The 27,420-nt window shown below is 34.2% G+C and overlaps 1 protein-coding gene across 1 annotated transcript; it reads left to right on the top strand.

Moving 5' to 3' along the window:
- LOC110022280 (ABC transporter D family member 2, chloroplastic) lies at window positions 1-27,420 on the top strand. The gene is made up of 10 exons (XM_020721139.1): window positions 1-388; window positions 843-1,038; window positions 1,125-1,192; window positions 2,348-2,674; window positions 2,760-2,924; window positions 3,923-4,151; window positions 13,618-13,859; window positions 14,159-14,477; window positions 26,231-26,469; window positions 26,910-27,420. The coding sequence occupies exons 1-10, from the start codon at window positions 158-160 to the stop codon at window positions 27,096-27,098; spliced, it is 2,205 nt and encodes a 734-aa protein (XP_020576798.1). The 5' UTR covers window positions 1-157; the 3' UTR covers window positions 27,099-27,420.

The following is a 27,420-nucleotide window of genomic DNA, read 5'->3' as shown; positions in this document are numbered from 1 at the left end:
ACACTAATACTGCATCATCTTCATCATCTCCTTCATCTTCCCATATTGAGTTCCATTAATGGAAAACTCGAAATCATAACTCCCAAAAAAAGATAAAAAACATTGAAATCTGGAAAAAATTCCTGTAAAAAGGAAGAGTTGTTGTGCGGGGAAGAAGATGGCTTTTACTATTATCTCCCATTTTTTATTATTTCCTCACTCTTATCATTCCTCCCGCATCAAATCTTGCTGCGCCGATTCTATCTTCAAGCAATCGTGCCGTCTTCGAGTTTGTAGATTCTCGTCTACTCTCCCGATGCTTCATCGGAGGAGAGGTGCGCCCCGCGGCACCACGACACGCATTGCGGCCACAGAGGATGCGGGAGCCCGTGAAGAAGGACGAGATAGAGTGAGCTGGAGCTTCGTTTTCCACTTTTATGTTTTATTGGTCCCATCAGATTCACTACTTTGAGTGTCGATTCAGCTGATTTGTTCAGCTGTCGATGGTTTCTTGCGAAATTGAATGATTTTCGTGATCGTATCATTCTATTATTGTATTCTTTATGTCAGATTAGAAGTTCTACTTGCAATTATTTGTTTATGTGATGCATTTTTAGTGCTCGAGTGTTTCCTTTTTTTCGCTTTAGCCGTTACGAAGCATTGGCACCTCTACTAATCCTGCTACCTCCGGAACCAATTTTCTTTCCTAAACCCTAAAATTATGCCTAAGACAACTTGATGTTGTTTTTTTCTGCTAAGTTCATCTTGGATCTCCATGCTGCTTTATTGTATGCTCATATTGTTGTCTATTGCCTTGTTTCTGCTAACGTTGCTGCTTCTTGTTGCTCATGTTCCGCCATTAGGATGATCAGAGAGTTGGTCCAGATCTTGAAACTCTTTTCAGAAGATTTTGGAAGGTGGCTTCTCCATATTGGTCATCGGAAGATAAAATCCAGGCCAGGTTAAAGCTCGCAGCTGTTTTCGCTCTCACCTTGGCAACAACAGGAATTAGCGTTGGGTTTAATTTCCTTGGTCGAGACTTCTATAATGCCCTTGCTAGTATGTAAATTCTATATTTGCTCTGAAATCATTGTTGCTAAAGCTTAATTAATTTACATATATTTCCACTTTTTGGATTCTGCAAGATAAGGATCAAGAACAATTTACAAAACAACTTCTATACTACTTGGGAGCCTTTGCAGGAGGGATTCCGGTGAGCTTATTGCTGCACCCTTGTAGGTATTGCTCTGTATTCTATTAAAGAAAAATGCATGGGCATTTACATCCATACCACCTGTGTATTAACATATCTAACACCTGAACTTTACTTTATACATTTGTACTACCCAAATCTTTCATATCAAATAAAAAATACAGCTTTTTAATCTTTGAAAAATTGAAATACATATTTTAATGCATAAATAAGGTGGCATATATGTAAAAATTGAACTTTAGGTGTTAGATATGTAAATATAGAGAAATTAAGTTGTAGGCATGCTAGTCTTCCAAAATTTTTTTTTATGGTTTTAATTTTTAGTTTCAGACTGATACCTAAGTGTGAAACTTGTGGCTGTCTTGACAAATTATCTTAGTAAATTTATTTCTTGAAGTCACACATTAGGTTAAGCTAAAAAATTACCTAACAAACTATTTGCACATTTTTGCGTATGTCCTTATTTTATTCATGAATTATTATTTGAAAAATATCTAACCAAATTGTCTTCAGCTTGTCTATGGAAGTATGATATTTAATACTACTATTCATATATTAGTCTAAGAAACATAAACGGGCACCTTTATGGAATAGCTTGAGAAAGGTTCATAAAGCTGTTGCTCTGTATGAATGCACTACTTGAACCATAAATTTACAGAAAAGTAAATCCAATGAAACAGCATAAAAGGCTAAATAATATGAAGAAGAAACTTTCCTTCAATGAAAATGTGTTTATTTTGTTCCGATGTCTATTATTAGTCTAAAGCACCCTTTCTCACTTAACTAATGCAAGCTTTTTAGTTGAGAAATTGAAAAAAAGATGGGTCGGGGACGGCCTTTGTTGCACTTATGACATATTTTTTTAAAACTGTTTAAATTTGCTTCTCACAAGTTTTAAGGTGTTATGTTTTGAATTTAAATTGACGGTTTTTGCTCTAAATCCAGGACGTCTATTATAAACTCTTGGTTTCGCGAACATACTTAAGCAGTTGTGATTCCTGGTGTTCTTAAATCATATTTCATTTATCATTTTCTTTGTGATTTTTCTTAAGATGTTAATAGTTGACTCTAATATATATTTTTTTCCTTTTTTCACTTTTGGAAGCTTTAATCTCATTGATTTACTTCATGAAATTCAATGTTAACGCTTTACAGATCTTTGTCCTGAGAGATTATGCAAAAGACACCCTATCTCTAAGATGGAGGTCTTGGATGACAAGCTACTACTTAGAACGCTACCTAAAGAACCGCACATTTTACAAAATTCAATCTCAATCCATAATTGACAACCCCGACCAGCGCATTGTTGATGATCTAAGTTCTTTCACTGGGACGGCTCTTGCATTTTCATTGACTGTCTTTAATGCAGCTGTTGACTTGATATCTTTCAGTAACATATTGTATGGAATCTACCCTCCCTTATTTGTAGTGCTTATTGTTTATTCACTTGGGGGTACTGCTGTTAGTGTTTTTCTTGGAAAGGTAATCATGTATTTTATTCAATTATTTGTAGATTTACTGCATTTACAGTCTAAAAAGAGGACCAACTGTTTCTCATGCTTTTCAGGGTTTAGTCAACTTGAACTTTATGCAAGAGAAGAAAGAAGCCGATTTTCGTTATGCATTAGTGAGAGTTCGAGAAAATGCTGAGTCAATTGCTTTTTATGGTGGTGAAAATAATGAAAAGCAGGTTCTGTTAGACCGTTTCAAGAGGGCTTTTGAAAATCTCAGTGTAAGCTCGCTCAGCATTTGAGCTATTTAAATATATGATATTGGCTTTTTTCAATTTGCAAAATCCTAACAATTATTCCTTTAGTATGTAAAGGCATCTGGTTATCAGTTAAAATTGTAGTTTGGCAATTTTCCCTCAGGTTTTTGTTTTCTATATGCTTCTCTTATTTAATTTAGCTGCTTCAAACCCTACTCATCTTTTCTAGAGTAAAGTGCCAAAATAGTCCCTTGATGTTTTACATGGGGGCATTTTAGTCTTATCTATAAAGTGCTAAATTTATCTTTATACTCTAAAAGTTATGGCTAAAATAGTCATTCTTAGGGACTATTTCAACCCATATTAAAAGACTTTGGAGACTAAATTGACACTTTTATAGGCTCTGGGATTAAAATGATCCAATGCAGAAAATCAAAGGACTATTTTGACAATTATTATAATTTTTTTCTTTATCCTTATAGTTACTTGTTTTTGGATTCTAAGCTTGATCAGCTTTTTAGAAATTTTCTTTGAATGTGACTCCCCTTGGAATTACGATTGTTTCCTCCTTCAGGGGAGTGCTATGGTATAGGTGCTATCTTAAATTGCGCATCCAATAAGTCTTCCTATATATTGTTCTAGCTTCCCATTTTGGCGCACTTACATATACATCACTCATTTCACATGTATTTACATATCTAATACCTGAACATTGCTTTTTTACATTTATACCACCCAAATCTTTCAATAACATCAAAAACACCACCATTTTAACTTTTAAAATGTGAAGTACACCTTTTCATGTATAGTAAGGTGGCATTATGTAAAAATTGAAGTTTTGGTGTTAGATATGTAAATACATAAAGTGGATGTATGCAAATCTTCCTTTTACTAAATACTGTTTTAGCTCCAGTTTTTCTCTTTTTTTTCTTCTTTTAAGTGCCCAACTTTGCGAGACTTACCCTTCACTGTCCATTGGGATCTGCTTTTTTGTTAACATTTTGTCCTATATTTTCTTGCAGCAACTGTTGATTTCTTCTCGGAATCTTGAATTTTTCACGAGCGGATACCGGTATTTGATTCAGATTCTTCCAGCTGCTGTAGTTGCCCCTATGTACTTCTCAGGAAAAATTGAGTTTGGAGTTATAAACCAATCGGTTTCTGCTTTCAATCATATACTAAGCGATTTCTCTTTGATCGTATACCAGTTTCAGTCATTGAGTGCCTTCTCAGCCATAATTGATCGCCTAGGTATTATTTTCTTGGGGCACTTACATACATTCCACACAATTCTAACATTTTATATATCTAACACCTAAACTTTGGTTTTTGCATGCCTACCACTCAAATTTTTAATATCACATAAAAATACCACTATTACTAACTTTTAAAAAGTGGAATGCACTTTTTTCAAGCATAGATTTATGATACCAAAATTTTATAAATGTAAATATCAAATTTTAGATGCTAGATATGTAAATACATAAGAATTGTGCAGTATGCATGCACTTTTTTTTTTTTTTTTTTGTCGATATTTGTAATCTGCCACACTGGTTTTTTTTTTTTTTCTTGTCGATAGTTGTAAGCTGTCCCATCCGGTGTTTTTTTTTTAGTCACTGGTAACATGATGGACTATTGTAGTTATCTGCAAATGCAGATTTAATAGAGTTGCGCAAACATTTTATATTCATGAAAAGAGTTTTGACATTCCAAATCAATGACAAGTATTGTAGCACTTATTTATAGTTTTATTCCTCGGCAGAAAGTGAGAGATGGTGTTTTTTGCAAGCGGGTAAAGAATACATATAGTAATAAGGGAGGACTTGTATAGGGATTATTATCGAAAGGGATTGTACTATATACTCCTTTTGATTTAGCCATACCATCTTGACTTTATGTGTGCTGCATATTTGATTGAAGCTAAATCATGAAAAATTATTTGTCTTTTTTTGTATTTACTTTGGCATTAAATGATTGAAGTGGCGCTTTTGCATTCTTGTTTTTTAGCTTGGGGTGTCAATGAATGGCCCAATTTGACAATTTAATCCAAACTTAACTCAAACTCAAAAAGCTCAGACTCAGGTTAACTCAATTACCATTTTGGTTGAGTTTCGCTCAAGCATATAAACATGATAATTATTAAGATCCAGCTAGGTTGACCCTTATAACCCAAATTAACTTAATTATTATTTGATGTGGGTTTAGACACATTCTGATTGGTTTAATTTGGTTATCCGGGTCATATTTAAGATAATTAGGGTACCTTGGTTCAAAATAATAGTAGGATCCTTTAATAAAAGGGTTGTTTAGGTTAGGTTTGGGTTGAATCGGGTTCAAATTAAATTTTTTGGCACATAGAATAAACAGTTTAGATCAAACATATTCAAGTATTCAAACATTTTAAGCGTTACCAAACAACCGAACCCTACTAAAAATTTTTGTTTGGGTTGGCTTGATTATTATTTGGGTCGGATTTGGGTTTAAATTATAAAATTAATTATTTTTCCATTGAGGTTTGGGTTAATCTAAATAATTCAAAATTAGCCCAAAATTGACCTAATCACTATTTAGATTGGGGTTAGACAGGTACAAGTTGTATTAATTAGGTTAAATAGGTCTATTTGATTTAATTGGGTTTTGCTGATATAAAATAGTAGTATTATCCATGTAATAAATTATTTTGTTAAGTCAAATTTGGGTTGAATATTTTGACTTAGATGATAAAAAGTCAGGTTCGGGTTGATGAGCATATTTGATTGGGTCAACTTTGAGTTAGACCTGAACTCAACCTGTCAACTTGAATTGACACTCCTAAAGCTTTGTTTTAAATTGATGCTTACAGATGTTTGACTAGTCAATTAATTTTGGCCTTAGAGAGAATAAGATAGTTTTAGGTGTTCTAGTTTAGTAGGTATTTGCCCATCCAGTAATGGAGCGTACCAACATGAAGACCATGAGTAAAGAAGACAAGACAGAGATTTTGGTAAAATTCTCAACAATTCAGCTATATTTGGAGGATGAGATTTTGATGGGGGTTCTTAAGGAAATAATTACTGAAGGCTTGTGGGTCAAGATGGAATATTTGTAAGTGATTAAAGGTCTCTCTAAAAAACTTAATTAAAAGAAAATCCTATATTTTCTTTGCATTTAAGCATATTCAATTTAATTATTTGATATTTAAGAAATATTAATCTGATTATTGATGGTGTGGATCAATCTTTGCTGATATTTTGCTGTCAATGAGCTATCCTTAGAAGCATTTTTCTGATACCATTTTGTCTTAGTGAGATACAATCAATTTAGAGGATATCAATGATTTACTTCTTTATAAAGTTGTGACTACTAAGTTGCTGGTGCATGTGATGAAAATCCGTTGAGAGATTGTTGATTGGGTGGAGATTTCTTGAAAACGAATGTACTTCTAATAGCAAGTCATTTGTTAGGTTAAAACATAAGATTTGTTTCATTTGTAAGAAGAAATGAACATAAAGGAGAGATTATTTTGCTTGAAAAGCAGGGAGCATCACGCATGTAATAGCTATTATAAATATGCCAACATACTTTAACACTTTTGATATAGATTTGTGTACCTTTTTTTCAATGACTGATTATGGCAGGTGCAAAGAACATTGGGTTTTGGTTTTGGACTTGGCTTGTCATATCACGAATTTTGACAATATATTTTCCACATAGGAGTCATATCTTTGAGGCTATGTTTATATGAGAAAAATATTATATGCAAGACTGTTGGTTCTGATATTATGAAGTTAATGACACTTCGCATTGTGATTGTTGCATTGGCTAGAGTCAAGTATGTACTTAATTTGAAGAGTGTAATATAATTGAGTGCTTTTAGTGATACAAGATATATATTTTTTTGGAGATTGCTAAGAAACGTATTAAATCTAATGGTTATATATTAACATGCATGTATCTTATGAAGATTAATATTAGATAACCTAATTAAAAGTGATCTAATTACAAGATCTTTTCTATAATAGAAATATTTCTAATATATATAGATAGGAGTGTATATAAATATGTATCATATTCTTTCAATTGGATAAGAAGTTTTCTTATTACATGGTATCAGAGCATCGTCTCTGTAGTTGGAATCGTTTTGCGACGTCGTCTGTGTGGACTGAATTGTTCATTTGGATTGGAGCATTGTCTCTGTTGTTGGAAACATTCGTCGGTGCATCTGTGTGGTCTGAATCACATGTCTAGATAGCTCCTTTGCATTCGTTGAACCGTTCATAACGAGCCGTGGGTATTTAGTCGTCTCGGCATCGTTCCTTAGCCAAATGAGATCATCCATTGCGAGTCGTTTGTCTCCTATGTCGTCATTTCTCTTTGGCGTCGACAACAAGGTTTTTCTGTGACATCATTCTCATATGGTGTTGTCTTTCTCTTTGTGATATGTATTGCTCTCTTCGTTATATGATCCCAAAAAATATAATAGTTAGGGAAGAATAAGACAACAATTAAGAGCTTATTTAATCTTGCTAACAGAGACAAAATTAAAAGTGAATTAACGTAAATTAATAATAGACGTTAAATATAGTGTAGGTGTAACATTAATGGTGCCAGAACCAAGAAAATTAGAGGTTGATCTATCTGCTAAGAACCTTAAGTTACTAATTGCTCTTGAAGAGGTAAATGTCAATGCGTCAATCCCATTTTATCTTGTGTTAACTATGATCAATTATCTTCTACTTATTGCTCATCTATTGTTTCCCTTGACTCTCTTGAGGTCTCAAGATTTGTTCAACGAGCCTTATCTCATTCTCGATGGCGGGCATCGGTGCTCGATCAAATGACTATTTTAATTGAAAATCGAACTTGGGTAGTAGTTGAATAACCCTCTGACAAGAAGTTTATTTGCTATAAATGAGTCTTTGTAGTTAAATTTTATTTTGATGGATTTGTAGCACGTCTCAAAGCTCGGTTGGTTGTTGAGGGCTATACTCAAATTTATGGGATTGACTACTTGGACACATTCTCTCTGGTAGCTAAGTTTACTTTGATCCTCCTTTCCTGTCATTGGCCGCAATAAATAATTGGCCCCTGCACTAATTTGATGTGAATAATACCTTTTTGTATGAAGATCTTTTAGAAAAGATATACATGGAGCAACTATTTGTGTTTGTTGCTCATGGGGAGTTTGAGAAAGTATGTCGTCTTTGAAAGTGACTATATGTATGAAGCAAAGTCTCCAGGCATGATTTAGAAGATTAAGTCAAGCAGTAGAAGAGTTTGAAATGCCAAAAAATAAAAGCGATCACATTGTATCATATAAACAATTTGCTTCTGGGATCATTCTGTTGATGGTGTATGTTGATGACATTATTATTAATGGAAGCAATGTGCAGTGAATCTTATCAATAAAATTATTTCTCCAAAAATAGTTCAACACTAAAGATCTGGGTTCCTTGAAGTACTTCTTAGGGATTAAGCATGAGAAGTATCTTTCTATCTCAACGGAAGGATGCGTTAGATTTGTTAGCAAAAATGAGAAATTAGGGGTCAAATCATGCGGCACTCCAATGCTTCCTAATCAACAACTTATTAAGGATGAAGGGCCTTTTAATGATCCAGAATGATATAGAAAGTTAGTGGAAAATTTAAACTGCCTCATAGTGATTCTCCCTGATATTGCATCAAAAATACCACTTGTATTATATTAAAAATACTACTATGATTTTTAAATTGAGAAGCACACTTCTTCATGCGTGGGTAAAGTTGTATGTATGCAAAAATTGTATTTAGGCTTCAAGTCTGTAAATATATAGGAATAGGTAATATGTACGTAAAAATTTAATGTTTAGCTGTTAGGCAAGTGAATATATATAGGATTTGTGTGGAATGCGTGTGAAAATTTCTTAGGTATTATATCTGTCAGTATATAAGAATTGCAGGGCATGTAGAAATTGAGGGTTAGTTTTTAAATGTGTAAATACATAAAAATCAGTGGTATGTGCGTAATAATTATGTTTAGGTGTTAAGCAGGTAAATACATATGGATAGAGTGGCATGCATTTAAATAATAAGTTCAGGTTTCAGACATGTAAATATTTAAGAATTGAATGGTATTATGTATAGAAATTTGATGTATAGGTGTTAAATATGTAAATAGATAAGAATTGAATGGTATGTATTTGTATATGAAGTCTAGGTGTTAAACATGTAAATATATAAGAATTGAATAGATAAGAATTGAATGGTATGTATTTAGATGTGAATTTTAGGCGTTAAACATGTAAATAGATAAGAATTGAATGGTATGTATTTGTATATGAAGTCTAGGTGTAATGGTATGTATTTGTATATGATTGAATAGATAAGAATTGAATGGTATGTATTTGTATATGAAGTCTAGGTGTTAAACATGTAAATATATAAGAATTGAATGGTATGTATATAAATGTGAAGTTTAGCTGTTAAATATGTAAATAGATAAGAATTGAATGGCATGTATTTGGATATCAAGTTTAGGTGCTAAAAATGTAAAGATGTAAGAATTGAATGTTATGTATGTAAATTTCTATGCTTTGGTGATAGGTATGTAAATAGACAAGAATTGCATGGTATGTATGTAAATTTCTATGCTTAGGTGTTAGGTTTGTAACTACAAAGGAATTGCATGGTATAGGGGTTGTTTTGTTTAAACCAGGTGAGGTTTCCACATTTACACGGTCCAGGAGAAGCTTTGGGTCTTTCGGATATGAAATCTGAAATGATTTTATTTCATCTGAAAGTGAGCTCCAACTTTCTGGACTCATCTTTGAATCAAAATCATATGTTTCTAGTTCAGTTTTTACAAATTTTGTTTTCATCTCCATGTTATACGAACAAATTGTATGATGAGAAATCAGACTATCTGATGTGGCTATCACAACTTCAGAATCTTCAGGGAAGTTGAGATGGAGTGGTTGCAAAGACTTGTGTAATTCATCTAATTTAACACTAGGATAGTCCGGGCTTGTATCATCGTCTCAGGAAAAAAAAAAGTTCAAGCACGGATACTGGACTCGGCCTTTCGGGTTTTTTGGCGATGAACTCGGAAGCTTCCACATGATTTATGATTGAAGAGTTTGTAGACATTGATGCAGTGAGAACCAGTATTCTTGGTTTCTCATTTGGAGTGCCTTCCTCAGTCTAGTGGGGCGTGGGAAAGATGTGTAGCTTGCTTGTCCTGCGAAAGGGAGAGAAGGGATTTTGGTGAGAGAAGAGGAAGGCAAGGTAGCTTCAACTTCTTGCATTCAAGAAGGGGAAGGATGGAGAAGCATGGGGTTTCGGCCGGCTGAAGAGGTGGCCGAAAATTTGAGAGCAGGACTTATTGGGAGTTCCAAATGGAGAAGTGCAAATGGGATCAACGGACTTGGAGGAGTGAAATCAATTTCAGCTTTTTGGAACCGTAGAAGGGCAGGAGTGTTTGGATTTATGCAGGTAATAGCGTAGAGAAGTCACACAAATCTTTCGCCAAAAATCAGACTTGCTAATAGAGGCATTCAAATAAAATTGGGCTGCTCATAATCAAGACAATTTTCAGTATCTATCAATTGTGAGAGGACATGAATAACACATGATTGTTTTGGGCATTCAAAATTAGCCACAAATATTCCAAAATGAATTTAATATGCTTGAAATTATGTCATATATCGTGTACAAATTTATCATAATGATATCAAGTGTATATCAATGGTTTATATTTGATGATGTGACAATCTGAAATCAACAATGAGCTTTATATACAAAACTATTGACATGAATTTCGTAAGGCTTTCTTTCAAGTTTCGAATAATAAGAAACCAAAACTATATACAATTGGTGAAGACGGACCAAATGTTTGTTTTTTTTTTGAATGCAAAGTTGATGGCCTTGGAAGTTCCAAATATTTGTAGAGTGATATGTATGTATGTATGTATGTATATATATGTATGTATGTATGTATATATATATATGTATGTATGTATGTATTCAAAATTGGAACTAGGATTTTTTTTTTTTAATGATGAAGAGCTAAACCTGATAACACAAATTTTTTTTCCAATTCTCTGAAACATTGGAAGCCATAATCAGCCTTGCTAAAAACATTTGAGGAAATATTTTTTCAATCAACCTGCAGAATCCAAAGATAGCAAGGTTACAGGAAAGGTGCATTCGAGAACAGTAGGAAGCAAAATGATATTTCACATTTATTGGATTTATAATCCATGTGGACGGGTATTCTAAGAAGGAAACATAAGTTTTTACTTAATACAATACAATCGAATGACACCTATCTTCATATTTATGCAAAACTGGAGATATATTTAAGCATATGCAAACCTTGGGTACATATATGTTTGGCATAGAAATTTGAAATGAAAGGATTAAGATGAGATATACCTTACAAGGCTGAAATCGGAAGCGAGAAGGAAGAGCTGCGATGGCAGGAAGTTCCCGATTTTTCTTCTTCTCCTGTGCGAGTTCAGGAGAATAGGAAGAAGGGGCTTCGGCTTGCTTCCTCCTTGGCTTGTCATTCGCGAACCATTGAGAGAAGCAAGAGAAGTGGGGGAATCAGAGGAGAAGAGCGGGTGGTGTCTCGAATCAGAGGAGCATTTCGGGTTAAATGATGTAAGATGAAGAGTTACCGGAACCGTTCGTGAGCTGGAACAATTGAGGGCTTCGAATCAAAGAGGGAGGAGCACAAGAGCTCAGGTGTTGCTTCTTTGTGGACCTTAGAGAATATCCCAGAGATGGAGTTTCAGCTAGGCTTTTAAGGATTTAGGAGGGCTTTACATGCATACCATTCAATCCTTATTTATTTACCTATCTAATGCCTAAGTTCAATTATTACATTTATAACACATTACACATGCAAAAAGAGATGTTTTTAATTTTTTAGAAAAAAAAGATAATGATAAAAATAACAATAATAAAAATAAAAATGATATTTTTGACATGATATGAAGAATTCAGGTGGTATAAATGTAAAACGACATGTTTTAGATATTAGATATGCATATGGATAGGAATAGGGCGGTATATAAATATATATATAAATTTTAACTTATTTTTTTATTTTGTTTACTCCAAGTAAATGTTTTAATTTATTTAAATTTAAATTTAAATTTGTATCTTGGTAAATTTAATTTTATATTTTGTTTAATCTAATTTTAATTAATATTTTGGTCTTAAGTTTATCTATAATTTAATTTAAGTCATATTCAATTTATGTCTTAATTTTGTGTAGATTTTATATTTAATTTATATTTTAGTTTATTTATATTTAGTTTGAATTTTACTTTAATTTAAGTTTATGTTTTGTTTTAATTGAATTGTTCAAGTTTAGGTTTTGATTTTAATATTTTAGTGATTTATGATTATTATTTTTATTATTATTCTTCAAATTATTGTCGTCCAAATGCCACCATCAAACAAAGTCCGATTTGGACGCGAACGGGCCCATTTGTAAAGTTTCAACAATCTGAACACACGTGATTTGTTTTGCGAAACAACGCTCTGAAGGAAATTTTTTTACGTGGGATAAGATTTCATGTATTAAAAGCATGAGAAACAAGAATCAATGTAAAAATGGGCTCAAATAACTATCGAACTCGTCACATTCTCCTCCAAGTATGATGACAAATATGATGCAGCTTACAAAATAAATTTTGAGCGCTGCAATGGGATGAAGAGGCCACGACAGATTTGAGTTCATTTTCTTATATTAAGTTAAGTTTAGTTCAAATTTATGTTTTAAATTGGGTTTAATTGAATTGAATTAAATTTGTTTGAGTTTAATTTTAGTTTTAATTTAAGTCAAGCCCAAACTCTTCCAAGTTAATCCAAGCCCAAGTTAAGCCAAGATCCACCACCTAAGGATGCTAGGAAGGAACCTTGGCTTAGATAAGGGAATGATGAGGGCAAGAGTGTCGACAAAAAATGAGGTCAACAGTAGTTGCGCCCTAAAAGGGTGTTGGACTTCTCAGTGCACTGGGTGCCTCTACTGGCACCGTGGCGCAAGATTGCTGTGCAGAGCAGTAGAATGTTGTGTGGTACTGTTGAAGGCAATCATGCTCCATATACTAACATATACTACCCTAGACTATTCACTGAGGGCATGATAACATACAAAGGCTTATTTTATTCGAGGAAGATGTACATACATACTATGCAATTCTTATCTATTTACATATCTAACATTTAAAACTTCAATTTTTACATACATGTCAACTTAGCTATGCATGAAAATGTGTATTTCACTTTTTAAAATTTAAAATGTTGGTTTCTCGTATGTGATATCAAAGATTTGAGTGGTATAAATATGAAAAGCAAATTTTAGGTATACATATATATATACATACATACATATATAGACGTATGTATGTATACATATATATATACATACATACGTATATAGACGTATGTATATATATATAGATAGATATGTATATATATTGGGTTGTACAAATGTAAAAAATTAAAGTTTGGGTGTTAGATATGTAAATTCATAAGAATTGGGTGGTATGTTTATAAATCTTCCAAAATGTTTACTGTATGTATGGCAACATGAATTATTTCCTTTGTCTGTGCGTTAAATTGAATGCTTTGGTTAATTTCTTGTTTTGTTGATATTTATGTTTTTTGCTTCCAAATCTTAGTGGGCAATGTGAAGCCTTTTTTAGAAGTAATTTTGTTTAGCGGTTCTGAGATTGGATTTTATGTATAGGTGAGTTTGATGATGTTCTGGATGGCCTTTCGAATGATTCAAAGATCAATGATTCTGAAGAGATTATCCTTCAGTATTCTGACATTTGTATTCCATCTTCCTCTGACTATAATGGCTCTATACCTAAATGTGAGTCTAAAAAATTACTGGAGGTTTCTAATCTGACATTACAAACTCCAAGAACTAGAACTATCCTTATTAAAGACTTGTCTATCATAATCAATGAAGGAGATCACCTACTGGTATGCCACTTTCTCTGTTAATTTTAGTTTGCATCATACATATACATTTAGGGAGATTTACATACATGCCGCACAATTGTTATGTGTTTACATCTAACACCTAAAATTTCACATTTACTTCTGTCTTAAAACTTTACATGAAGATGTGTATGTCACTGTTAAAATGTAATCATGATAGTATTTTTGATGTGATAATAAAGTTTTGAGTTTATGGATGTAAATATGAAATTTACATAAGAATTATTTGGTATTTATGTAAGTACCGCATAGACTTGAAATCACTTTAATTTATTTGATAGATTACTGGACCAAGTGGAAGTGGAAAGACGTCGTTCTTGAGAGCTCTGGCTGGTCTCTGGACTAGTGGTAGAGGGAAGATCTCATTTTATGTAGAAGACGGTGGTCATTATCAAGTATCTGCCTCATCAGGAACAAATTCTTTACCTGAAAATACATCAAAAGATGAGGATCTGAAAGGCCACGAGTATGGGAGAGCTGGCCAAGTATTTTTCCTCCCACAAAGGCCATATATGGCCTTGGGAACACTTCGCCAGCAGTTGCTCTATCCAAGATGGAGCGAGAATTCACTTTTGAGATCTACCAACTCTGCGCTTATTGGTATGTTGGCTGTCATCATGTATCTAATTACACTGTGCTATTTAGTTTATTTATTTATTTTTTAATTGAAAGAAAGTGATATGACTTGAATCTAAAATGAAGGGGCTGCAATCTATTTACGTATTTAAACCAGCAGCAAACTTCAACCAATTCTATTATTTGAGAATAAGTATAGCTGAGGCATCCAATGATGTTTTTCTTAATTGGTTTCAATCTGATTCTAATTAAGCTCTTTAAGCTTATAACCGATTAACAAAAAAAATGAAAAAAAATTAATGTATGTAAATAACATATCTTCAGTTATGGATTTCATATATGTTTATTCACTGATTTTTTAAACCTTCTATACCTTTTGCACTCTCAAATAGATGGTGTATGTTTTCCTAATGTCTTATTTAGTTGCTTGTGGATAAAAAAAAAGTCAACAAAGAGTATTTAAGTTTGATTGGTAAAACTGAATCATCACATTTGAAGGAATATCCATGCAAAGTACAGTACTCAGAGAAGAAATTCTTTTGTTGACTAAAAATAAATTTTCTAGATATATATTTTGTGTGCTTCCATACTAATTGCATGCTTTCAACTGATTGTCTAGCAAAATGTTTATATAGGGGATAAAAATAGTAAGATTGATATTTATGATGAAATTAAGACGGATAAAATGATAAAAGTCATTAATATAAGAAAATTGGCGGGGTACATGTTATGGTGTTAAGATCAATGCGGATTCGAGAGATTTCGAACAAAATTATTTAAACAAATGCACACAAATAAGTAATTCCAGAAAAAAATACACTAATAGAACCAAAATTTAACATAGGAAAGCCCGAGAATGGGAAAAAAATCACGGAGCTACACCAAATCAAGAAATTCACTATGAGATGAGGAGAAATTATAAATAGTACAAACTCAAGTCTATCTATTCTCTTGGTGTTCACGATCACTCATCTCATTTCTCTTTCACCATATAAGTCATAGAAATCAAACACCAACTCACAACACCACTTCACCCTATTCAGACACACTTCTCGCAGCAAAGAAACACTAAATTTAAACTCTCGAGCTGCAGAAATCGGTTATAGATGCCTAGTTATTAGACACTCTGTTTTAGAATGCTTAAAACGGGACTTTTGGGCGCTTAAGCGCCCCTACTAAGAGACCAGTTTCCACATGGTAACCTTTGGTTGGGCGCTTGCTCTGGTGCTGGGTTGCTCGCTGTTAGGTGCAGGGGCACCCCCTGGGCGCTAGGTTGCCCGCTGCAATGTTCTTGGGTTGTTCTCCTTGCCAATCAGGCTTCACACATAATAATCTCCCACTTAGAGACTGATTTGCAACTCCCTCTCCTCCAAACTTACACCATTTTCATAGTTGTATGCAGTAGTGTAGCTCACCAATCATCATGATCTCCAACTAATGCCAAACATAACTTCAAATTTTCAATTATGACCACTTTAGTCAATATATCTGTAGGATTTTTAGCTGTATGTATCTTTTCCAAAGATAATTGATCATCTTCCAGGAGAGAACAAATAAAGTGATGCCTTAGCTGAATGTGTTTTGTCATGACATGAAAAATGACGTTCTTAGCTAGATGAGTAATACTCATAATGTCATTATGAAGCTTCCCAATCTTTTTTCCTTGCCCAATTCTACCATAAAGCTCTGTACTTAAATCATTTCCTTGCTATCCTTAGTGATAACAATGTACCCAACTGCTGGAGTTGAAGGAGCAACAATTTTCTGTAGCATGGAAACCCAACGCAGTGATGTGATCCCTAAAGTGAAGACATGCACTGTTGTACTTCTTCCACCATCAATATTCCCTGCCAAATCTGAATCTATATATTCTGCAAATTAATTTTTGCACATCTGAAACAAAGTGCCTTGTTGACTATTTCTTTCAAGTATCTAAAAATCTCAATGAAGTTTTTCTGGATTATGCTGATTTCTCCCATTGCATGTGTAATATCTGGTATTATACATATCATTGCATACATCAACTCGATCTGCTGAAACATGCAGTGTTTTTTTCATATATGCTTGCTTTGCTTCAGATTTGGGAGATAGTTCCTTAGATAGCTTAAAGTAACTGCCTAAGGGGTGCAAATTGGTTTTAGCTCATTTATGTTGAATCTGTGTAAGACCTTCTTAACATATTTTGCATGAGAACTTTCTGTATTTGCACTCCTGTCCCTGCTGATTTTCATATCGAGGATCTTAGTCAGACCTAAATTTGTAATCTCAAATCCTTTTGATAATTATTCTTTTTAAGTCCCTGGCCTTTTCTATATCTGCTCTTGTAATCAATAATATCCACATACAATAGAAACACGATATAATAATCGTCACTTTGATAAAGTAACAATGATTTGTTTGACACTTCATATACCTATTGTCAGACATGAATCTGCCAAACCTCTTGTACGGCCTTGGAGCCGGCTTCAAACCATAACGACTTTTCTTTAACATGCAAAGCATGCATTCTGTTCATGGAATTTTATATATCTCCGGTTGCACCATATACAACTCTTCTTCTAAGTCACCATGCAAAAAAGTTGTCTTTACATTCATCTGCTTCAAATATAGATTTTCATCTTTTATCAAGGTCAACACAATTTTGATGGTTGTTATTTTCACTACCGGAGAAAATTCCTATGAGTAGTCAACTCCTACCTTTTGCTGAAACAGTTTCACAATAAGCCTTCCCTTGTAGCGTCTGCTATTATCCGATTCTTCTTTCAGCTTGTAGATCCACTTATTGTGCAATTTCTTTTTGCCATTTGGTAGTTCCACGAAATACCATGTCTAATTTAGTTTTAGTGGTTCCATCTCATTATACATGACAAACTCCCACTTGTTAAAGCCTTCGACTTGAGTGACTTCTTCATAGCACTCTGGTTCATTACTTTTAGTTAACAAAAAATGGTAACGAAGAAGTATAATACATATGCATCAGTATTGTATCTTTGTTGGATTTCCTGACTTCACTAATAGGTGGTTGAGGAACTTCTTCTGCTTCACCAGATTGAGCACCTATGCTTTCTCCATTTTTCTAATCACCAATATCTTAACACATTTGAAGGAGTCTTCAAAAGTAACAAATGAGCAATCTCGAGTTCTGCTCTTATTTCTATGCATTTTCATTTCATTGAAAGTAACATCCTTACTCTTAATGAATTTTTTATTCTGATAATTTCTGAATTGTACAAAAATTCATTTGAGTAATATCCAATGAAAGTGCATTTGACTGATTTCTAATTGAGCTTACTTTTGAATCCTACATTGACATGAACATACGATGAACAATCAAATACTCTCATGTGAGATAGATTTACCTTCTTGCCACCCAAGTTTCTTCAGGCAAGCCTTCATTCAAATTTACCGATGAATCACGATTGATCAAATAAACTACAGTGTTCACTATTTCTGCCCATAAGTATTTTGGCAAACCTGCATGCAATCTCATACATGATTCCTTCTGATGCACAACAACTCAACCTCTTATCACGATACTCACTATCGGTATCTGATCTTAGACACTTCAACCTCAAGCCCATTTCATTCTCAACCACGACCTTCCACTTCTTAAACACTTCAAGTACATCAGTTGAAGAAGTACCTATACCTTTCTGGTGTGATTATTAATGAAAGTGACAAAGTATTAGATACCTCCAATAAATTGAACTGGAGTAGGATCCCATACATTAATATGCACTAATTCAAACTTTATATTTCATTTTTGACCCACTTTTGGAGAAAGTAATATTCTTTTGTTTGCCATAGACACAATTTTCACAAAAATTTAACTCTATAAAATTTAAACCATGAAATTTAATGTTAGAAGTAAGGACTTCATATCTTACTCACCTATATGGTCAAATCTGTAGTGCCAAAAACCTGCATCTATCATATGTTCCAGTTACATCAATGGATTCAAGTGACTTATTGGTCAGGTAAAGAATTCTTTTAATATTGCATGTCGGCTTTTTTTAAATAAGATTTTAAAATTTATATTTAATATAATATATAATATAATTTTAATTTTGTGAAAATGGTATATATATATATTTTTTTGAAAAATAATGAGACCAGATAGACCTCATATATGTAATAGTTTAAATAGTTAAACACGATACCATAAATGATCTCATCTAGAAAGATGAATGTATCACTTATTGGTGGCTTGACTATCTAAACTTAAAAGTTTATGACTCTATTTTGGTTTGCGAATTTTTATAGCCGACAAATTCCCCTATCTAATACACAGATTAAACAGGGTTTAGATTAATCTGAGTTCTTAATTCCCTATAGAGGCAAACCTCTATAGTTAATTACATCTAAGATAAATGAAGTTACCTAAGAAAACTCTCGATTAAGATCAGAATTTTGTTTTCAAGAATTCAACGTTTAAGTTTTCACGATTGCTTATAGGAAAGTCAAGTGAGAATGACCCAATATGAAATAGTTATTTTCTTTGGAATCCAAAGAAGCGAAAAGTAGGAAATGTCGAAGATATTGAAGAAGCTTCAGTGACATCTCAAACTAATCTATGATTTGGCTTTACATCTTTGAAAGAGAAATTAGTTGACGTTTTACTCATGCAAATTATTTAGATATTCAGACTTATATCTACATTTCATATGTAAATGTCCCGAGGAAATAGGAGGATTTATGTCGTACCAGAAGTCGATCTTGGAATCCTAAAAAGTTTATGACTTATATTATATGATATAAAATCGTAGAAGGTCATAAAAGATAATGTGATGATTTACGTCGTACTAGACGAACGACCTCGGCGTTCTATAGGTATGTTATTTAAATCTACGGAAGTTCAGTTGAGGTTTCTCCTTCCACCTTTTTGTTGTCGCCTCGATTGCTGCCTGAAGGCTGATCGTCATTTGATGGTTTTGTCGTCTCGTCTCGAGAAAAGGGGAGAAAGAAGAGAGAACACTTAATTAACCTATTCTAAGTTCTTGGTATTATTATATGTTAAATAAAGTTTAAAACATTGTTTTGTAATAATATTAATGCGTATTATAAAATTTTAGAGAAGTGTTGAAATCAAGAGTGTAGGTTTTGGAAAAATCTCACCGAAATGAAGTTTGATGTCGTCCATTTTGTCCGTCTCGGAGTGGCTTCACGATCCTTCAACATCTTGATCATGATCAGGTTTACCTCGCAAAGATGCACAGAGAAATTTGAATGAGAATTTGGGAACAAGATAAAGTTCTAAGTATGCATAAATGTTATAGTTAAAAAAAAATTGACTATGTGTGTGATGTGATAATTGGAAGGTTTACTTATAATCCACTCAATTATTATGTATCAATATATCTTACATTTAAGCTTTCATATTTAGCTTTCATATTTACAAAGCTTTCATATTTACATACACAGTACTAAAATTCTCAATATCATATCAAAGTATCAAGATTCTTATTAAATTTTTAAACGAAATACATTTTTCATTGTATAGATTGAAGATACTGGATTGTTGTGTATGCAAATGTAAAAGTTCAGGTTTGAGATATGTAAGTACATAAGAATTGTGTGTAAAGTATGTAAATTTCCTACAAGTGAAGGAGATTTAAAAGTTTCAAATTTTCTTTCCCAGAACAATTGGGGTTTCATAAAAAAAAATCTAATAGAAATTTACACAATTCTCATGTATTGCATGTCTAACACTCAAACTTTCATTTATACATATACGTCACCTTAAGTATGCATGAGAAGTATTTTTAATTTGAAAATTTAAAATGATAATATTTATGTGATGTGAAAGATTTGAGTGATGTTAATGTAAAAAGTAAAATTTTGGTGTTAGATGTGTAAATACATAAGGGTTGGGTGGTATGCATGGAAATCTTCCTAACTCTATATATCTAAGTGGAATTTGTGTAACAGTAAAATGAAGCAAAAAGACGGGAAGCATACCTTCATCTCTGGACTTCAATATATAAAAAGAAACAATTAGAAATTCTCAGCAATGCACTTTCTTATGAACTTGCTGTGAGCTCCAAAAACTGCAAAAAGCTTTTGATCCGAGCAACTTGCAAGCCTCTCAGGCATTCAATCAAATAGTTTCTGTGCGAAGTCCTAATGCTTGGACTTTCCAAAGAAGCTCAGCAAGAGATTCTGAAAAGAGATGACAGCTGTAAACTCACTCCTGACCATGAAGCCATGAAAGCACTGGCTTCGTATACAGTGGGAATTCCTCTTTGACGTCATAATAATTGACATTTCCAGCAATCCTCAATATTGAACTAAAAATTACGTTGCAAACCAAGTATGAAGCAAAGATAGGAATTCTTCCAGAAATACCGCAAAGCTTAATGGCCACCTCACAAACTTGAACTATTTGATTGAGTCTTTTATGGTTTGATTCATTTATTATTATTCACATTGATGTAGATGCCCTCTTTATATTGGATCCACTTTTATATTGACATTATTCACATTATTCACTTGAACTATTATTCACATTTATTATTATTCACTTGTGCATAGTACAGAGGATCTTTATATTGGATAACAAGATCAATGAATCCATTACCAATGGTAAATCCCTTTAAATTGATGTAGATGCCCTCTTTAGCTTTGTTTCCTTGGTGAACACGGCTTGCAAAAGCAAGAATGTAATATCCATCATAAGATTCTTACCAGCTTCATCGTGATGACTATCACGTTGGTCTACAATATAACTAAATCCAGTTCCTATAGGCTGATCAACATATACAAGATCTGATGTCTTATCCCAAACCAAATTCGTTCCATTCTAATGACAAATTGTCAGTCATTTTATAAGGCCCATTTTTGTAGAAAACAAACAATTCGTTGGCATCGGGAGAATGATTGTAGAGACGGTGAGAGAACTATCATCGCCATGACAACAGAGGAAACCGAAGAACCACTTTAACCAAAACATCATTATCTCAAATCAAGGAGTTCGATCATGAAGAAACCAAATCATTGCCAACGCAAGACGCTGCCAGAGGTAGATTAAATAGTTTTTCTTTTGTAAATCCTCATCGGTTATCGGAATAAGAATCGAGGGAGAAGGAATTGATCCAGATTATCGTCTCTTCTCCATTCTTTGAGGGTAAAATATCCTTGCCTCCCAGCATGCATCCTCCAGGTAAGCATCAATATCTTGTCGTCAGTGTGCTCTATTTCTACATCAGCACAGAGAGCCATGATCCCATTAGGACTCGTGGAAGGATTGATGGGTGCTAACCCCGGAACTTGCTTCCTCGTCTTTTTCCCGACAAGGCACACTTTCAACGGAGTGGGAAAAGGCAAGAACGGGAAGAAAGAATCGCATGCAAGCAAAGAGCCGCGGCGGGAAAACAATATTGGAGCTGACCGAGAAGAAGAAGCCTCTAGATTTTGAAGAAATAAGTGGCTATTTATAGCCGGGAGAGATACTGGTGGTAGCTTGTTTTGGAAGTCAACAAGTGAGCTTGGGCTAGCTTGTAACCCAAATGTACAATTATTGGTGCCAAGGAGGAAGCTTCTTGGAGAAGCTTCAAATAACTCAAAATGTGATCTTCAAGGTGTTCGAAGTGACTCAAATAATTGTTGCAATGCTCAAGTAAGTTCATCAAAGTATGTGGTTCCAAGAAAAATCCAAATTCATTAAAAATTTGGTGAAGTCAAAGGTATTTGAACTTGGCTTAGATTTTAAAATTTGAAATGGATTAGCAAAATTATAAAAAGGATTTTATGGCCAAATTTGATTGAATCTAAGTATGAAGTATAATCAATATGGAACATCCAAAGTATAATGTGTGAATTAGAAATAAAGGACAAAATGGATGGGTGTGTGCATTTATATAGAGATTTTTAATTTTTTTATTATTTTATATTATTTATTATTTAAAAATCACGGTGTAAATGTTATTTGTAGTGCATGAAATTATATAAAAGTGGGTATCTCCTCTATGTAAAATCGTCGTTCCGAACGTGATCGTGCGGTCCGTTTCGTCATCCGGAGCACCCGGAAAAGTTCACCGACGATCGCTCCAATTTAACTCTAACTCGTGCGTGTCACAAGAAATGTAGTTATTTTGGTTCGATCAAAGCTGCTTAACAAATATATTATTGGCCAGTTCTCACATAAGCGATAACCAAAGTCAAGTAAACTGCTCGCGACAGAAAGTAAAACGTCACACACGTCATGTGGTCCATCTGTGTCTTTCAAATCCCTATGAGAACTCAACAAGAGCTTCAATATGTCAGTTTTAATTGACTCAACTGGACGTCGAGGATTAGCAACAGTCAATATGAAACTTCAAGGAGCGAAAAAATGACTTGAATTTCCAAAATATTGCGGGTCTCGGTCCAGTCCTCTAGGAGAGTCAAAATAGAAAAATTCTAAGGCTAGATCCTAGGGTATCTAAGGAAAGAGAAAGGAAGACCTCAAAAATGAGGTCAACATTGCATTGAGTCATCATCATTGCCCTTCTAATTATCTTCAAGAATCATTTGTGAAAGCATTCACATACCCTAACTATGCAAGCTGACTTAGTGAGACTAAATTTCTATTTTGACATTAAATATGTCCAACTTCATTGAGTTTTCAGGCTATTTTATTAGACAACCTGATATCTACATCACCATTTTCAACAATACTGCAAGTCTTATTATCTCCCAAATACACAGTCCCTTAGATCACACTTGAGTATCGTTTTCATACATGTCTTTGTTGGGGCACACATGAAAAGAAGTTTTTGAATCTACTATTTAAGATTCAATATTTTCTATGGATAAAACTAGGTAGTCATCTTGAATTTCATCTTTGGAGGTATTTGAAAAGAGCTTCATATCTGGACCTCCTAACATTTGGTGTTTTGCAGTTCTTCTTGAAGTAACATTTCTTCCCGCAGTGTCAACATTCACATGTCTTTTTCTCATTCTTATCTGAATTTTTCTCTCCTGGACATCAATATTTTTCTACCTTTGTTTCTGTTCATATTTCTTCATATGTTTTTATCGAGTGCAGAATTTTAAGTTTCACCGCTTGCTTCTTGTGAACTTCTTCATTCAACACTAATCTCACAGTGTACGCAAAATTTAACTTTATATTACCTGAAGAGTTGCTCACCTTAGTGACTTGTTCATCCCAACTATCCGACCATAAAGATAAAAGTAACAATGCTCTGACCTTGTTCTCGAGCTTGATGCCCAAAAACACAATTGATTTGTCACGATATTGAAATTATTCAAATGTTCGGCCACCGATCTACCATCTATCATCTTCATATTGAATAATCTCTTTATTAATTTTTTTTTTTTTTTGAAACTAATGGCTTCTATACATCTTTGTTAATGCAACCATGAGATATATTATAGTTTTCTCATTCACAATGTGGAAAGCTACATACGAGGAAAGAGAGTCGGATCAAACCTAGAGTTGTTCAAGCAAACATTTCCCATTCTTCCAAAATCATCAATTTATGTTTCTTCTTGATTCTTTCTAGTGGCAAATATTTTTTCTTTTGATACAGTAAATCTTCAATTTACATTTTCCATTACAAAGTTCGTACCATTGCTTCTTAACCTTGTACCTTGCTTCATCGGCCACCGTTCCCATTCAAATCATAGTTCTTCAGAAATCTCGCTCAGATATACTTATTATGTGGTCAAAATAATTGTGGAACGTCGTTTCAAGAGACCCCTAACAAAATACTTGAATAGAAGCCCACAAACAAGTAATTCCAAAATAAAAATGTAAATAAGATGAAGATTTAACATGAAAAAACCCAAGAATGGAGAAAAAAATCATGAAGTACACCACACCATGGCATTTAGTATGAAATGAGAGAAATGGTACATATTACAAACTAAAGCTCTCTCTACTCTCTTGGAACTCATGAATGCTCCTCTCATTTCTTTTTCGCATAAGAGAACTCGCAAATAACCAATGCCAACTCGCAACATTGTTCCACACCACTCGCGCGCACTTCTCCACAATAACACCACAGTTTCATGCCAACAAAACCATAATACTATCCCAATACTACTGTAATAACACCACAGTTCTGCGCTAACAACACCATAATACTACCCCATTACTATCGCAATAACACCGCCGCCACAACTCCCCCAAAAACACTGCTGCAACCCCACAATAATACCACGGTTCCGCGCCAATAAGACCACTATAATACCCAATACTACCGCAATAACACGGCCGTTGCAACTCCTCCAATAACACCGTTGCAAACTCGCAATAACACCACGATTCCGAGCCAACAACACTATAATACTACTCTAATACTACCACAATAACACAATTGCCGCAACTCCTCCAATAACATCGTTGTAACCACGCAATAACACCATGGTTCAATGCCAATAACACAACAATACTATCGCAATAACACAATCACAACTCCTCTAATAACACCGCCGCAACCCCGCAATAACACCACGGTTCCGTGTTAATAACACCACAATACTACCCGAATACTATCACAATAACACTGCCGCCACAACTCCAATAACCCCGCCGCAACCTACAGAAACATCACAATAATACCCCAGTACTACTGCAGTAACACCACGGTTCCACGCCAATATCACAACTACCGCAATAACACAATCACAACTCCTCTAATAACACCGCCGCAACCCCGCAATAACACCACGGTTCCGTGTTAATAACACCACAATACTACCCGAATACTATCACAATAACACTGCCGCCACAACTCCAATAACACCGCCGCAACCTACAGAAACATCACAATAATACCCCAGTACTACTGCAGTAACACCATGGTTCAATGCCAATAACACAACAATACTATCGCAATAACACAATCACAACTCCTCTAATAACACCGCCGCAACCCCGCAATAACACCACGGTTCCGTGTTAATAACACCACAATACTACCCGAATACTATCACAATAACACTGCCGCCGCAACTCCAATAACACCGCCGCAACCTACAGAAACATCACAATAATACCCCAGTACTACTGCAATAACACCACGGTTCCACGCCAATAACATCACAATACAACTCCAATACTATCGAAATAACACAAGCCAATTTCAAATACGAGCTAAATTCGAACGAGCCAAACAAGATCTACTCGACTCATTTACAGCCCTACTTCTTAGTGCACTAGTCTTTTTCCTAATGCATGATCTGAGGAGAAGTTGATGCATGTAATCTTCGACATTATGAAGAGATTATTTCTGTGACAGAAACCTGTGATCTCTTGATCATAATCGAAACTAACTGTTGATTCAGGCTCACGATTTTACAAGAATGAACGCAGAATAAAGATTCATAAAATGGATCTCAAATAATTGAGATAGGCTAATGAGGACAATGACGCAAATAATTTCTATGCCGCATCATTTATTTCCGAAGTAATCTCCTGTTAATTTTATCCACTTCCCATTGTTTCCACAAATAGCTACATTTCATATTATTGCTATGCTTTGCTTCTGAATTCATTATTTTTGTTTTGGGGCATTTACATGCATGCCAGCCAATTCTTATGTTCTCACATATCTAAACCCCACGCCTAAATTTTACTTTTTGCATTTATACCACCGAAATCTTTCATATTTCATAAAAAATTCTACTATGTTAACTTAAAAAAAATGAAATGCACTTTTTCATGCACAGATAAGTTGACATACTTGTAGAACATTCAAGTGTTAGATATATAAATACATAGAACTAATTGGTATGTATATAAATCTTTCTTTTCTTTTTTTTCTTACCTCAAGCATCCAGCTCAAATCAGAACCATGACATGCCTACTGTGGAAGATCTCATCCATGCGCTCAAGCTCGTTTCCCTCGGCGACATTATTTCTCGTTTTGAAGGGTTGGATTCCGTGCATGAGTGGTCTAGCGTGCTCTCACTCGGCGAGCAGCAGCGTCTTGCATTCGCCCGCTTATTACTCGCGAAACCCAAATTTGTTTTGCTGGATGAGTCCACAAGTGCTTTAGATGAAGCCAATGAGGTACACAATGATACTCTACCACACCAGCCTCTACATTTGTTTACATCTTCTGGTCAGCCATTTTCTAGAAGAATGAACATGCTCTTTTTAATATTACGCATGACTATCATATGAATCATCAAGCTGCAATTTCAATTTACAATTATTTACAGTCTTTGCCTTGTGGAATATAAACTCAGGCAATTTCTATATGGTATATTGACAAAATGGCAGATGATAGTACTGTAGAAGCATTATTTTAAAAAAGGGGAGGACCGAGTTGTAATATGGATAGATTATGCAAAAGAACTTAGGCACAATCATAATGAGAACAATGATGATCTTGATCGATTGCGGCATATTTTGGAGTTGCTGCGAAAACTGTTATCATACAAACCCATAGTTGTAATCTTATGAATGTGCAAAAACATTTAATTTACTAACCTCACATGATCTTGCAGGCTCACCTCTACAGCAAAATAGAAGCTGCAGGGATAACATATATCAGCATTGGACACCGCTCCACACTCCTCAAATACCATAATAAACTTCTCAACATCTCAAAATTTGATGATAACAAAATCCAGCAGAACTGGCAACTTAAGCCCATCGGCGAAGCCGCGAAACCCGAGTCCATTCCAGCATCTTAGTCTCAGAACGAACGATCAAAAACCTAAACCGGCGACGAATTTGAAATCCATTTTTACAGAACCTGATGAGTCGAATCAGGAACTATTTTATTTTGGCTGGCAATCAGAAAAGGAATTATTACTGCAGTTTTTGGTGAATTTGCAGCTGAGAATTATCACTGCATGGGCTCAAGAAAATTGCAAATTTGCGTTACGCCCAGAAAATGATGATATTTCTTCATGTGTTGATGTTATATATGGTTAGTTTTCTGAATGTTGTTTAAACATTAGATTTGTATACATAGGATTGGTTCTCTTCAACAAAGTTTAGGGTTTTTTGTTA

The sequence above is a fragment of the Phalaenopsis equestris genome, unplaced genomic scaffold (genome assembly GCF_001263595.1).
Source record: "Phalaenopsis equestris unplaced genomic scaffold, ASM126359v1 Scaffold000180, whole genome shotgun sequence".
In the NCBI taxonomy this organism is placed as follows: Eukaryota; Viridiplantae; Streptophyta; class Magnoliopsida; order Asparagales; family Orchidaceae; genus Phalaenopsis; species Phalaenopsis equestris.
The sequence above is the reverse complement of the archived record's forward strand: the minus strand, read 5'-3'. Positions and strand labels throughout refer to the sequence as shown.

Coding starts and splice junctions, on each gene's coding strand:
- LOC110022280 (XM_020721139.1), top strand. CDS start 158: ATGGCTTTTACTATTATCTCCCATTTTTTATTATTTCCTCACTCTTAT. Junction 2,925..3,922: donor GGGCTTTTGAAAATCTCAGT/GTAAGCTCGCTC, acceptor ATTTTCTTGCAG/CAACTGTTGATTTCTTCTCG. Junction 13,860..14,158: donor ATGAAGGAGATCACCTACTG/GTATGCCACTTT, acceptor TTTATTTGATAG/ATTACTGGACCAAGTGGAAG.